General features: G+C 36.5%; 2 protein-coding genes across 2 annotated transcripts; both read right to left on the minus strand.

Moving 5' to 3' along the window:
• Positions 1-8,786: 8,786 nt before the first annotated feature.
• LOC130716573 (elongator complex protein 6-like) lies at positions 8,787-9,507 on the minus strand. The gene is made up of 2 exons (XM_057566539.1): positions 9,227-9,507; positions 8,787-9,145 (listed from the first exon to the last, which is right to left on the minus strand). The coding sequence occupies exons 1-2, from the start codon at positions 9,341-9,343 to the stop codon at positions 8,993-8,995; spliced, it is 270 nt and encodes an 89-aa protein (XP_057422522.1). The 5' UTR covers positions 9,344-9,507; the 3' UTR covers positions 8,787-8,992.
• Positions 9,508-13,953: 4,446 nt separating this feature from the next.
• On the minus strand, positions 13,954-14,640 carry LOC130719268 (secreted RxLR effector protein 161-like). Its single transcript, XM_057569899.1, has one exon. It carries the CDS (start codon positions 14,638-14,640, stop codon positions 13,954-13,956), a length of 687 nt encoding a protein of 228 aa, XP_057425882.1.
• Positions 14,641-16,219: the final 1,579 nt, after the last annotated feature.

Here is a 16,219-nt window from a genome sequence, read left to right on the forward strand (position 1 = left end):
CTCATATAGTAAGGGAGACTCAAATATAATCCATAAAAGGAGAAGCAAAGCTGCTTCCCACACCTCTACTCCGCCGCTCACGACCCGATCTCCAACTCGAGCAGCTAAGCTTCGGCGGAAGGATCTCCATCGCCTAATAGCGTTAAGCGCCCAAACAACAAATAACAAACAGAAAGGGTTAACTCCATGCAACTGCCATGTATAAAAGAGAAAATCATGCTATTCAAATTTAATTACCTAGCATGGTAAATAAACTAGCAACATAACTCAACTCATATATCAACAACTTAACATAGATTAACTCAGATAATAATAATCTCAACAATGTAACATCAAATCAGATATCAATAAACCAATAACTGAAATCCAACAACATAGGGTCAGGTGTTAGTTCCCTATAATGCAACTATATGCTGCTGCCAAAATGGATCGATCAATATCGTCTCTCAAGACGGGACAGACGTGGAACGACAACCACTGAATGCCACTTAATATCGCCTCACAAGACGGGACAACCATGTGGAACGACAACCACTGGATGCTACTTAATAACGCCACGAAGGACGGGACAGACATGTGGAACGACAACCACTGAATGCCACTTAATAACGCCACGAAGGACGGGACAGACATATGGAACGACAACCACTGAATGCCACTTAATAACGCCACAAAGGACAGGACAGACATGTGGAACGAAAACCACTGAATGTCACTTAGTTCAGCCCTATATGCCAAAATCAATCAACAATAATCACGTCTTATCCACTTGAAAGCAGTAATGACGAAAACCAGTAAACGGCCGAAGCCTCTCAGAAAACGGAGACACACGTCTCAATAAGTTTACTCGGTCGAAGCCTTCAGAAAACATTTGGCACAAGCCTCAGAAACAGTCAACATAAGCAAGCATTCACCATTGCAAGCATAATAATCATAATCCAGTGCCAATCAATATAAACATCTTCATCTCAAACGCAGGCAGTGCGATAAAAGCAGGCAAGACTCAAATGACGCTCTAAAACTTAGTTACCCTTACCTTCGTGAGTGGAAGTTGTGCATGGAAGTTGTGAACCTATAACAAGGAAACACAATCATCAACACAAGCCTCACTAGAAACAACACTATCTAATAACACTAATCGAAATCGTTAAGAAAGCTTTTAAAGCTTCAGAGTTCCTATTTAAGCACAAATTGACAACGGAGACTTCGTTCGCTAAAACGAGCATAACTCGAGCTATAGAACTCGGAAAGACACGAAACCGGAGCCAAAATTTCGACAATTGAAAGAGCTACGCAATGGCTCAGGTCATAGAGACCCAAAAACTATTTTTGGATACGGTACCCTAACAAATAGGTTTCGGCCACTCTCAAAATTAGGGTTTCCGAACTTTTTCTTCGATCTAAATCAATTCCTAGGTATTCTTAGGCGATATCTAGGCCAGGGAAACTCTCAGAAAAATTATAGGGTCGAAAACTGTCGCAGGGGTATTTTGGTCAATATTTTTAGCTCGGAAACTCAAAATCAGAATTTCGAAAAACAAATTAGATGGGGTCGACATCAACGACGATTATGATGACTAATCCTACTAACGCTAAGCTCAGTCGAGAGTTTTAAGCCCAAAGGATGGAACTTTAGCCAAAAATGGGTATTATGAGCAGAATTGAAGTTCGGCGAGATTCGGCGAAATGTAATCTGCTAAACATGCTCAGGGGCACGCAGGGAATAAGTTTAGACAGAGAAATCAAGTTATTTGGACAGTTTTACAAAAAGCTCAAAACTTTGAGCACAAAAAAACATAGAGAAAAGCGACAGAATTTACGATCAGAGGTAAGGAAAAACATCAGTACCTCGAGGCCTACGCGTAGCAACTAACTGTGCGACGATCAGACAAGAATCGGCGAAAATCAAATCTCCTCCTTCCTCCTTGCAACCCCACGGCCGTGTGTGTGTGTGTGGTGATGTTTTTTTTTTGTTTTTTTTTCATTTTCTTGCTATTTATAGGTTTTGGAAAATGCGGAAAAATGAAAATTTCGCGATTCCGATTTTTCCTGCGCATTTCTCCGTGAATTCTAAGATAGGTTCTGGCGACAGAATTCCAGAACTCAAAACAGGTTTCTTGGAATTAAATCAAACGATCCAAAGTCGGTGTAAATCAGTTTTACCCGAAAAGTTACTTTTTGCAGTTGATGTCGGATGAGAAAACTTCGTTCTGAAGAAAGATTAGAAACATCGAGAGAAATAGGTGTACGCGTGTGGAATCTTCATTTGAAGCTCCGAATAGAAAAAGTCTTCATCGTCGGTTGATTTTAGGTTTCTTGAACTATCAGTGATTTAGTTTCGGCAAACTTCCGAGTATTGGAATTTGACCTTCGTACATTTGTTATGGAAAGGAATAAGAGAAATTCTTATATTCCTCTTGAAGATTTTTGGAATTTATTCCTATAGTGTTCCAAGGGTTAAATTAATCTTTTCCTAAGGTTTTTGTCCTAGGCGTAAACGAATAATACTTGCGTCAGAAGTTTCGTCAATTCGAATCTTGTCCTTAAATTTCTCGTGAAATATCTTCTCCATACATTTATTCCATTTAATAAACGTTTATCCAGTTTTCTTACTTCACGTTACATCGAACTTATTCGTGAATCAGAAATTTCACTAATTTATTCTAAGCTTAAAAACTTGGGTCTCACAAGTGGCGAGGCGTTAATGGTGATGGTGAGGTGCGACACATGAGGGTGGAGAGAAGAGCAGCGGTCGGGGAGGGAGATGGCGAAGAAAATAATATAAAAATGTAGGGTTTGTGAGAAAGGTAGTTTTTGTAGAGAGAAACTTTTAAAGAAAAATGGGTAGAGAAAAATATGTGACTTCGAGTCGGCCTATCCGATGCAAAATTTCCAGTTCATGATTTCCGTCATCTCCAACTGCCACTACACAAGCCAGTGGACTTAGCGTCTCAAATTAGTCGATGTTATCTACCACAAGTCAGACGCTAGAATGGCCAGTAATCTTAACATTGACGCTAACTTTTTAAAAGTCCTTACCTGAATATGACCTTAGGCAAAACGGTCACATGTCGGACGAGAACTTGTTAAGTTCAAACGCTGAATAAGTCGTTTATCATATTTTGAATGATCACAATTTTCTAGAGCATAAGTTACTGGTTAAATATTTCATGTGAATTATATTTCAAGAAATAACCTTTATGCTTCACATCTACATCGTCTGATGACTAAGTGCAAGACAAAGCATGAAGATGCTTAAGGAAGACTATACAAGTAAAGAAAGTCAAACCACCCAGATCGTCTAAACAAGAAAAGATCGATCAAGATAAAAGACAGTCCAAGAAAGACAAGAAAGGTCAAAGATTTAAGACAAACTACTCAAGCAATGGAAAGCCAAATCTGTTAAGTCGTCTGGTCAAGAGAAGAGAAGAACGATCGAAGAAAGAAGAAGAGTCAAAGGTGCAGGTAAAAAATGTGCAAAACATATCCAAGATGACAAATCGTCTGAGAAGACTTATTAATGAAGATCCATATCGTTAATCTCAAAGGCTGAAGATAAAGAAATGTCTAGAGAAAAGAGCGGCATATTCAAATTGAAAACTCTCTGACATTGTTGAAAGAGAAAGTCAAGTGCAAAGAATCATGTGATATCTCACAAAGCACATTGAACAAGGAAACAAGTACAACATTGTCACCATCATAAGCTTCCTCTTTCTCTTACTAAAGGACTCAAACGTTGCTGCTCATGCTACCAACCAACTGACAAGATACACTTTGTAGAATTTGGCTTCATCAAAGGACACAGTGCATTTAACACACCTGACAAGAAGATCGTTTGACTCAACGACTAGTACTCAAGAGGCTCTACACTCTCCAACGGCTCTAAAAAAAACATTATAAGCTCTTAAATTATAAAAGGAGGACTTGAAGATGTTCAGACACAAGAAACTAAGCTAGAACTTTCTCTTGAAGTATATATAAAAGGAGGACTTGTTAGGAGAAGTCTGTAGAATACTTGTTGGGAGGAGTCCTGTCGAATACTTGGTTCGGAGAAGTCATGTCTAATACTTGTTGTAGGAGAAGTCCTTGATACTTGCTATTGAAATCTTGGTTAAGCCAAGGACTGGACGTAGCCTCATCGTTTGTGGGTGAACCAGGATATATTGTTGGGTGCTTATCGTCTACTCTCTTACTCCCTCCGTTCCTATTTATAAGACCTAAAATAAAAAATTTGGTGTTCCTTTATATAAGACCTAACTCTTACAAAGTTTGAGAAACATTTATTATTGTTTTCCATTTATGCCCCTCACATTTATTGAGCTTTCATAGTTTTAAAATGTTGTTTAACACTATCATTTAATTCTCTATGATGCTACCCAATACAAATCAAGGGTAAAAAGGAAAGATTAACAACCATTTCGCTCAACCTCTATTTCTTATTCCATGATCTTATGCAAAAACCTTTATCTTCCCGTCTGCACAAACATATAGGAGCCTCCATCATCTAGCTACCTTCTTCTTCCTAACCACCAAAAAAACTTCCATGACCTCCTGTATTTCAGTTTAACTCACTTCATGAAAGCATCCTGAGCCTCCCTATTCTCATCAATTCATTACAAGAATATGGTGATTTACGGTGTTTTTTTACCGACAGCCAGAATGTCATCGGTAAAGGACTCCATTACCGACGGCTAAGCCATCAAAAATGAGATTTTCGCAAAAAAAAAAAATATACATGCATAAACCATCAGGGTATGTGGCAGGAAAATTTAGCACGCCCATTACCCACGGCTTTGGCCATCGGTAAGTTGACTGGTTATTTCTCTCCGATCCCTTGATCTTTCCAACTTTGTACTCTTTATTCGAATATTTATGTATCTGTCACTGAATGATAACTCAAGTGGTAAGAGACGAGAACATGTGGATTGGGGAGAGGAATGTCTAGATTAATAATTGGAAGATGAATTTAAGTGTTTTCGATGTAAAATAAATTGTAACAAACTAATAATATAAAAGTGGGAAGGTTCTACAACCACACACGTTTACTTCTATTGGTATAAAAAAATAAAATAAAAAAGTGAGCTATGATTCATTAATACTTGTGTCATTTTGCACTTTGTTTACACCTCATTTTTTATCTATCACTTTCTTATTTTTCAATCATATTATTCATCACATCTATTATATACTTTCTACCTCTCTCCTATCTCCACTACATTTATACTTTAAAGTGTCAACAAAAAATTTCAAAAAAATTTGTTGTTTCAATTTTCAAGAATGTTTGGAAAACATTTATTCAGTGTAGATATGCAGCACTAGAATAAAATAGGTAGAAACTAAAAATAAGTAATAGATATGATATAAAAACTGTTAGCAAAAACACCATTCAACAACTTATTATGATTGATTTGTTTTTCGAAAAGTCAACACATTTTTAAGAAAAGAATAAAATGTGTTATAGATTTTCAAAAAATAAGTAAATCACGATGAGTATGTAAAGTATGTTTTTACAAGAGTGTATTACTAGTACTCTGTAATATATAATGCGACTTAATGGTCTAAGACTCTTCTTTTTTATACTATTAGGAATGTCAATGTTTAATAAAAGTGTGTTTAGTTAGTTTGACTTTAGAAACAACCACCAAATCTTCATAATTAGTACAAAGCTAGCTACAACTAGAAGGACGCGTTTTTTCTCAAATTATTATAATTTTATTTTCCAAACACCATGTCCTAGAATCTCCTCATTCATCTCCTCTAGTCCACTAGTAGTGTTTAAACCCGGCCCTAAATTCCTAGCCATAACAATCAATAGCTAAATACATCATTATAAGCCAACACCATAAAATAAGCCTTTTCATTTCCACCACGAGTGGTGCATGAGCTACCGATGCATGGTTATTGTATAGATTTCATACCGATAAATTCACACCACCATAGAAAGTCAACTAAATTTTTAGATTATACGATAACTTGTCTAAATGACCCATGATAAAATTTGAGTTAAATAACTCATCATCCAATCACATTTGAGATAAATGAGTTGGAAATAAATTAATAAATAAATAAAAAAATTCCAACTCACTTATCTCCAATGTGATTAGACGATGAGTTATTTAATCCAAACCTTATCATGAGTAATTTAGAAAACCCAATAATAAGGATAACCGATAATAAATGCTTTATTTGTTAGACTAGCCCCTTTGTTTTTGGTGGGAGGATGCTTGAAAATATGGCATATTTGACCTCATGTGCACCACACAGTTCCACTCGTGGCATGTGGGTGTTATTGCTTCAAAAGTGGGGTTGGGATATAATCTCTTCCATAATCTATAATCAGTCAAACCGTTGGATCAGTTTCCTTCGCAAGGACGAAATCATGAGGACAGGGCAATGTCTACGTGGGACAGCTAAGCTTTACAGCTTGGCTTCTATTATGCTGAGAGCTATTAGATTTGAATTTTCATACCTTAACAACTAACTTTAATTATTTTCCATTTCATTTTCATGAGTAATTCCCTAGTAGCACCAAACATAACACATCACATTTAAACACAACAAAAAATGCTTCCAACATATTAAATTAACAATTAATAGGTCCCGTAGGATAGCTCAAGTGGAAGGAGTTGAGGGACATAATAGTTGGGTAGGAGGAGGTCAAGGAATCAATTCCTGGCGGGTGCAATTTATCTTTCCGATGTAAAAAAAAAATTAACAGTTAATAATAGAAAATGAAATATAGAAAAATGTCATGTGATCACTCTTTTCCACAAAATCAAATTTCAGAGGCACATTGGAAGTTCAACCAAGTGCCCTACTACTTTGATGGATGACTTCAACACAGTGACGGAGTCAGAAATTTCAAGTAGTGTGGATCATCATGTTTTTTCGTTTACTAAAGTTTAAGCTAACACAACTTTGTATCAACTTATCTACACACTTAGTGATAACAGTATAAGACCAAGATTTGGTTCTGTGTACATGTCTAAGTTTTGATGATAACAAATATATATTTTGAGTATGGATAACTTTGGTACTCTAACGTTTATCTTTTGTGTACTTGACAAACAAGTTCTGATTCTGATTGAAAGAAGTTTCATCAGAAGTCAAAGACCAAAGTGTTGACAACCAAACCGCTTCTGCACTCACTACGTTATGTTGAATGGTAGTTTAATGCTTCAAATGTTCTGAAGATTAAAACTCTGATGTGAGCTCTGATGAATCAAGTGCTGAAGACCAGAAGTTCTGAAGTAAACGGTCAAAGACTCTGAAGACTTGAAGATTCTGGAGACCCAAGAAAGCTGGCTCTGAAGACCAAGTGCTTCTATTCTGAAGACCAGAAATTCTGAAGCGAACGGTCTAGAAGCTCAAGACTTGAAGCTCCGAAGATCCAAGCATACTCGTGACTTTGACTAGAAGCATCACAAGTTCACATTTGAAGCGCGCCTCTGAAGATCAGAAGTCAACTGTAAAGGACAAAAGGTCACTATCACACAGTACAATTGCAGTGTACTATTCTGACCAGTCTACCTACGAGGAACAACCTTGTACGTTCTGGAAATTCCAGAAGTACCCTCCAACGGACAGATTCTCTCAACGGAAAAATCTCTTCGTGCTTGGAGTACTTAAAGGCTGAAGAAAGGAAGAAAAAGACTAAGACACTGAATTGCAATACAACCTTCATTCAAGCGATAAACTCTTAGCAATCTTTTTCTTCATTGTTCTTACTTTGTTTACACTCTGCTTGTTTAGAAGCAAATCCCTTGTAAACACAACTTTCAATTTCTTGATTGTATTTCCTTAAGGGACCGGTTAGGTCAGTAGCCTTGAGAAGACTAAGACTTGTGTGTCTTGGTGTTTGCTAGTTCTTAGGATTGTTAGCCACTGAGCAAGGTGTGCTAGTGCAGTTGTAACAATCTTTGATTAGTGGATTACCTTCATTCGACAAAGGAAGAAATCACATTAACGGGTGGTCTGGATTAACTTGAGGATTTGTTCAAGTGAACCAAGATAAAATCCTTGTGTGCTTTCTCTTTACTCTTTACTCTTCTACCTTGTAACCGAGAGTTTTACATAAACCTAAAAAGAAACATTTTTTTACTTCAAAACCCTATTCAAACCCCATTTCTAGTGTTTTTCATACCTTCAAATAGATATTCATAAATAAAAATTACATTGCTTTAGCAGATTTTTTTTAATATTTCTATCAAAATTCCATGGCAATCGAGAATAGAAACTTCTTAGTACTCTTTTTCTCTTTTATTTTTTTCACCAATTTCTCTTTTCTTTTTTTCATATCTCACAAACCTTTTTCTTCCCATCTACTCTCTTCTCAACCCAATCATACTGTTATCCCAAATTCAAAAATAGAATCATTCTAGCACATAATTGATTCAAAAACTCATTGAAAGTTCGTGATGGAATAAATAATTTCCTTATTGAAAATTAAGAACTTTCTTCTAAACATAGGGAAACACAACACAAAAGATGCGCTATTGTTGTCTCTTTCAAGATTACACGAGCTGATTTTACAACTGTTTAGATAGCACTAGATTTTTGTGCCAGGATAAAAACACTCGATGCTATTTTCCTTGATCTCTTGAAGTGAAAATTGTGGATCTTAAAGGGTGAACTCCAATGCTGATGTTGTGTTTCCTTATAATGTAACACCATCAAATGCATAAGATGAAAAGCAACACATAGACAATGTGATTATGATTTATCTCCATAGTTGATAGCATTTGCTACATTTATTATATTAAACAGAAAAGAAAAATCCCCTGCAACCGTGCAAACAAAAGCATCTTTCCAATTGCAGTGTCAATGACCACAAAATAGAAGGAGCAGTGTCCTTACATATATGGACACCATAATATTAAGTATCAATGACCACAAAATAGTAGGAGCAGTGTCCTTCACTCTATCAACATTCTATAAAATGACAATCATGTATACACAGCTAAGTATGAACTTATTATGGAGATTAATACAACTATATCTGCCAATGCATATCTTTTGCCAAACCAGTGGCCAATGGTTCAGCCTTGACCAAAATGTCAGCAAGGTACTCTATCTCTAAGATAATGGCAGGCCTCTCTCCATTCAAATAAATATCCTTATGGTCAAGTGCAATAAATGTGCAACCCTGTGACAGGAACAGAGGGAAATAAAGAACAAAAAACATTGAAATTGATATAAAAAACAACCAAGCTAAATATTAACTTACATATTCTGATGTTAGCGTCTGGCAATAATGAAGGAAGTCTAAAACATCATTTGAAGAGCCATTAGCAGCAAACTCAAGAAAACATATATCATCTATCATTGTACTGGCAAATTTCATGTTGTCTTGATGTAATGCCTTGATCACTCTTTCTATCTTCTCAAATACAGCAGCAAACCCATCAGGATTGGATTTTCCTTCATCTAGTCATTGATAAAATTGATACCTCTCAGGATATAATCCATCAGACACTATAAATATCACAATATCGTGACTACTCAAGCCTGATCAAGGTAAAATCACAGAATATTAAATCATGTAAGCACAAACCCTTTCAAAAAGTTATGTATGGAATGGCATATTTACAAAACCTAAATGCTATGACTTGCCCGAAAAATTGGCATAATTTATGATAGCATGTTGGCCTTACAGATATCTATTGTTCCAAACTTGATGATTTCAAAGTTTAGGGATTGATTTTGGGCATTATGTACAAGAATTAGTCACCTAATGAAAAGAAACTGAAAATATCTTACCTAATATAGAACTGTTCAATCGAAGAAGACAATGTGCTAATCACCTTGGAGAGGCATGGACCATGATGCATGACAAAGGGGTCAATTACAATTAAATGTTGGGTCACTGTTTGGGCTATTGCTGATTTATAATTGTACTGTTCATGATACTTTAGCACAAGTGAAATACTTTCTACTATATGCCTAATGCTGTTTGTGCTACTTTATCATGTATCTTAGCAGTCTTAACTTACATCTTGTTTGAAATCTAGAGGGACTAATGTCTGCATCAAGAGTTTTAATATTTGTTATAACAACAGAAGCTTAAAAGAATGGAGAGGCACAGGCTTAAAGATTACAGAGTGAGTTTGCAAGCTTAAGAAAAGCACCCAAGGAGGAACTTATAGGGCCGGATTCCAATATTTGAAGGAGATAATGCATATGGGTGGTTGATTCGCGTCAAGCAACACTTTGATGTGTAAGGAATGAATGGGGAAGCTGCAGCTGGCTGGGAAAGTTCTGAAATGATGTTCCTAAAGTTGGAACATGTGGTGGGAGTTTGCAATCCTAAGGCAACGTGGGAAACATTCCAAAGTGTAATTACTTCAAGCTAGTGGGCATAATCAGCAGAGTGTAATTGCTATTATCGGCCATAAACTTTACATGCCGAATGAAGTTAATCTTAAGTTCAAACGTTAGATATATCGTTTATTATATTTTGAATGATAATAATTTTTAAGAGTTTAAGTATTATACTTAAAGCCTTATATGAATTACATTTCAGGAAACCAACACTTATGATTCACATCCCTCTTGTTCGTCTAACCAAAGGAAGTGAAAGAGAGATCAAGACTCAAGACAGACCACAAAAGCAAAGTCAAAGTATCGAGACCGTACATACAAAACGAATCAAAGCTTCATGGAAACTCATGCAAGATCAACCAAAGAAATCAGATCGTCTGAGGAGACTGCACTCAACGTATATATTTATTGTCTATCTCAAAAGAATGAACGAATGAAGCAATGATCAGAGAATGAGCGCCAATTGATTTTGAAATACATCTCTGACATGGTAGAGGAGAAAGTCAAGTGCAAGAAATCAAGTGATACACTATGAAGCACGTTGATCAAGGAAACAAGCACAATGACAACAATACCAAGTTTCCTCTTTCTCTCTCATACAAGAAATGGAGAAATGAAATAAAGCTTATTGTCTTTGCCTACTAATCCCTCTGTTCCTATATATAAGTCACAAATAACTAATTATCTTTGATTAAGAAAAGCAGTTACTAGTAATAAATTTTTAAAAGAAATGATTAACTTTCCTAGATTACCCTTATTTACTTTCCTATAATTTTCTCTCTCCAAGTTAATATTTATAAAGATTATCATATCTTTCATATTAAATATGAGGGTGAATTTAGAAAAAATTATTTAATGCTTCATAGATATTAAAAGCTGACTTATATTTTAGAACAATGTTTTTTTTTCAAAAATTGTGACTTATAATAGGGAACAGAAGGAGCATCGTCTACTCATTCAGGCAACAAACTTCAAGACAATCCATCTCCATAAAAGAAGCTTCAAGTGATTGATCAAAGCTTATCTCTAAACTCTTAGTGACCAACATGAAGAATGAATGAAGCAAGGAACATCGTCTAAAGAATAGAAGAACGATGAAGACAGACCGTCTAAAGAGAGGAAAGGAGACAAAAGTAAAAAAACAATCAAAGCAGATCGTCTTAGTAGAACAAACCTTATCAAATGATGAAAGTTGCAAAGTCTAAAAAATGACCGTTGAAGAAAAGAGCTCATAATAGCTTCTTGGAGATGTTTTGCAAAGTCAAGATCACATGTTCTGACAAAGGACAAAGCAAAGCAAAAAGTACAATGGTGTCACTATCACATTTTCATATCTATACACCCACGGATAGAAGCTCAGACTTATGCTATCTACAAGCTGACAGAATACATATTTTCGGGAAAAGGTCTCAATCAAACAATACTATGCCAGCAACACATCAGAATCAAGTACACAATGTACCGTTTGATTCAACGCGCGTCTTGAAGCTCTGCGAAGATCAGGCTCCAACGACTATCTTTCTCTCAACACGATTAAGCGTTCATGCTTATAAAGAAAAGAAGCATCAGAGCTCATTACTCAGAATCGATCATCAACATCGTCTGCTTCAACATGAAGAGAAGATTTGCTTAAGAGTTAAATATTTTTCTTACTCTCTCATGTAATAGAACATAAAGTATAGTCCTAGAGTCAAATCTCATCCAAAAAGACTTTATGATTCATGAACTTAAATGTATCTACCATCACTCTTTCTAGAAGAGACACTTGTAGATGAAATGATCTTGAAAAATATTGTTTGAGGAGAATCCTATATACTTGTTGTAAGGAGGAGTCATGATAATACTTAGTAAGGAGGTTTCCTAATAATACTTGTAAGGAGAAGTCCTACAAATACTTGTTATGCCTAGAGAGGCAGCGCCAAATAATACTCGGTAATGCTCGAAGATGGGGTGGCGAAAGAATACTTGTTTTGCCTGAAGAGGCAGGAGACAAAAAAATATTTGTAAGGAGAAGTCCTTGATACTTGTGCTTAGTGAAATCTTGGTATAGCTAAGGACTGGATGTACCCCTATCGTTTAGTGGGTGAACCAGGATAAAATTGATGGCGTTTATTGACTCCTTCCCTACTCTCACATTTCCGCTGCACCAAACAATCCCAATAAAGATGATAAATTTTTCAATTGTTTAGAAATCCAAATTTTTATGGCACAATTCAAACCCTTCCTTTCTTGTACAACTCTGTTCAACTTAAGTTCATACTTAGAAATTAGTTATGGGTCTCAAACTCTTATTTCACTCTCTGAGGACGATTATGCTTATACAATGTTCATGCACTTCAACTAAATGGTATTGTATTGTAAGAGATTGATAGGTTCCGAATCAGTGAATCTTCATTGATCAAGAATGGGTTTTATACAAAAGCTAATTAATAAAGATGAGAACGAAAACTAATCCTAACTAATTCTCTAACAAACTAACTACGGCTAAACTAATCCTAGCTGACTAACTAACCACGTGCTCATAAAAAATACACACACGTGTCAAAACAATTACATGTATTACTTCCCCTCAAGATGGATCATACATATTTTGAATACCCATCTTGCCTAAAATACTTTGAAAAGCGGGAAATGGTAATGGCTTGGTAAATATATCTGCAAGTTGATGCTGAGTACGGACGAGAATCAAACGCAATAAACCAGAAGCAACCTATTCCCGCACAAAATGACAATGTTTTTGTTGTTTCTTTGTTATGGTTGTCTGCATTTTAGCTAATGTTTGTGTATGCCAAGATGTTGGACAAGATGTTGTAACATCGTGCTATGACATTTGTCCATGGGAAACGTTCTGTTACTTGGCAGATTTTGTCAAGTTTTGTATTGATTACTTAGTGATAAAGTTAGGGTTATTGTGGAAGCTTCTGGGCGCCGTCAAGGGAGATTTCTAGTGTTGTCAAACCCGGTTCAAAAGGGTTTGATTTGGAGTTAATTGTGGAAGTTTTTGTCTGCACCTTAAATCACGGTTTGAAGATTCTGTGCAGATATGTTACTAGTTTGTTTCTAAAACAACTTCCTGTTATTTTGCATGGACTCTGTGTACTTTCAAGCCTAACGAAGACAAGGCTTGGAAGACTACTACTTATGAAGACCCAAGACCTAGTTGTTAGGCGTGCTCCGTATGTTTTGATTAGGGTTTTATTGAGTTCATATTGTGTGTTCTCTTAGCATCTTTACGCCATTGTTGTAAGCTAAGAGTTATGTAATTTGTGTGATCTTGAGATTTGTCTTTGTACTCTTGTTAAGAGTTCAATCACTGTGGCAGTGATTGAGAGTGAGAAAGTGAGAGGGGCTCTCATACTTAGGGGGAGGACTAAGTAATAAGCCACGGGTAGAGATAAGTAAAAAAGGTAGTTGAACTAGGGCAGTTCTGTGAGACCTTTGTGTACAATTTCTCTATAATAGTGGATTATCTTTCTCGGGTGAAAACCCTCCAAACATAGGTGATATTGCACTGAACTGGTTAACAATCTCTTGTGTGATTTTAGTTTTTATGTCCTTATACTTGCTTAATTGTTTGCAGTGATTTGTGTAATGTTATACAAGATGTCTTAGCCATCTGGTAGAAAATCTGTCCTACGGTTGCGAGAATTTCAATTTTGTTCTCTCATGAAATTGAGGATTGGAAGAAATGTGAATGACAGCTTGATTGTCGCAATAAACAGCAATTGAACCGGTGTTGATTTGAAAAACAACTAGCAATAATTGAAGCCATGTAACTTCAGAAGTCACTTCTGCCAAGGCTCTATATTCAGATTCTGCAGAAGACTTTCTAACAGTAGTTTGCTTCTTTGATTTCCAAGACACAAGAGATTCACCAAGGAAGACACAAAAGCCAGTTGTGGACCGGCGTGTGTCGGGACAAGTAGCCCAATCAGCATCAGAAAAGGCATGAAGCTTAAGTGATGAAGTAGAAGTAAATAAAACTCTTTGTCCGGGTGTGCCTTTCAAATAACGAAGGAGGTGATGTACAACATCAAGATGTGGCGCGCGGGGCTGAGTTAAGAATTGGCTCAGCTTTTGAACACATAAAGTAATATTTGGTCTGGATAAAGTCAAGTAAAGAAATCTGCCAACAAGTCTGCGATATTGTGTAACATCAGGTAAGAGATCACCATCAGTGGAATTTAACTTGAGGTCAGGCTGCATAGGAAGAGCTGCAGGTTGTGCCCCTAGAAATCCAGTATTCTCAAGTAAGGACAATGTATACTTCCTATGTTTTAAGAAAATGCCCTCTTTGGATCTGGTTATTTCTAATGACATTCACTAATCAGAGTTTCATGAATGAGACTAGGACCAACTTGAAGAAGTATGAGGCATGCATCAAGAATTTGGAGACTCAAGTGGGTCAATTAGCCAAAATCACAGCTGAAAGCTAGGTTCCTAGAAAATTTCTGCCATCAAGCTTTTGAGGAGGAAGAAGAAAAATCCCCAAAGGACGTCTTCACTAATGTTCTTGAGTTACAAAGTAATAACACAAGGGGTGAACAAAAAGAAAATGTAATTGAATGTGAAGATGTTGATGACTCCATAGTTGACTTTGTCTTTGGAGACAAATTGCATAGAAATGAGGAAAAGCCTCCAAACCTCAACATCTATTTTCGGGACTTGTGGATCAATGGAAAGCATGGCAAGGAACAAGCGGGAGGCTGAAATCTTCTCAACGTATCATGGAAGCAAATCAGTGAAAATTTTCTTAAACCCTATACTCTTAATTTGATTTATGTTCCATGATGTCTGAAAATGCAGGTAATATGATGATGCAGCTATGTCAAAATTTGCATGATTGAATGATCTAATGCAATTTGCTAGAAACCCCGGATAGAATTTTGATTCGAGTCAAAGACTTAAAGATCCGCATAAAAGCTAAGAAATAAACTTTCAATTCTATCCTTCCAGTAATCAAACTTCTCGCCATGAAAGACAGGTGGTTTGGTGCGGTATTGATCTTTGCTTCCAGCAGTAGCGGTATCCATAGAATTTTTCACACGGCCCGGATCTACTGAACACTATTAAGTGTGGTAATCAGAACTTGCGCTCTGATACCAATTGAAGGTATGAAAAACACTAGAAAGGGGGGTTTGAATAGGGTTTTGTGTTGTTCCTTTGTTATGTTGTCTGCATTTTAGCTAAGTTAAGTTTTTTGGCCAACATGTCGGACCCGATGTCACAGCATCTTGCCTGTGACATCCGTCCCTGCAAAACCTGCAATGAGTTGGCTAGGTTTTCTGTGAAGCTTCGTTTTGATTACTTGGTGATCAAGCTAGGGTATTTCTGGAAGCTTCTATGCGTCGTTCAAGGATTATATTTTATGTGATCAAATCGGTTTCAATGATTTGATCTGAGGATTTTGTGGGAATTTTATTTCTGGAAAAAGAAACTTTTTATTGAAGACTTTAATGCAGATTTGTTTCCTGGTAACTCCTTGCGTGTTGTGTGGACCTTTGCTCTTCCAAGCCCATCGAAGACAAGGTCTGGATGACTGCTATATATGAAGACTGAAACCTAGTGTTTAGGTAGAGAGCTTCTGTTGAGTAAAACTAGGGTTTACTCTTGTCTGTGTTCACACTTGTTGTTCTCTCAGCATATTCACGTGTTGATCCTTTTGCTGAGAGTTGTGTTTTTGTTGTTTGATCATGAGATCTGTCTTTGCTCTTGTTTTGAGCTTTTGAATCACTGTGGTAGTGATTGAGAGAAAGTGAGAGGGGCTCTCATACTTAGGGGGAGGACTAAGTAATAATCACTTGTAGAGATAGGTAGAAAATGCTGTGAACTGTGGCAGTTCAGTTAAGGCCTTTTGTGTACAATTTCTCTGAATAGTGGATTATCTTTCTCTTAGGTG

Source organism: Lotus japonicus, chromosome 5, assembly GCF_012489685.1.
Source record: "Lotus japonicus ecotype B-129 chromosome 5, LjGifu_v1.2".
Lineage (NCBI taxonomy): Eukaryota > Viridiplantae > Streptophyta > Magnoliopsida > Fabales > Fabaceae > Lotus > Lotus japonicus.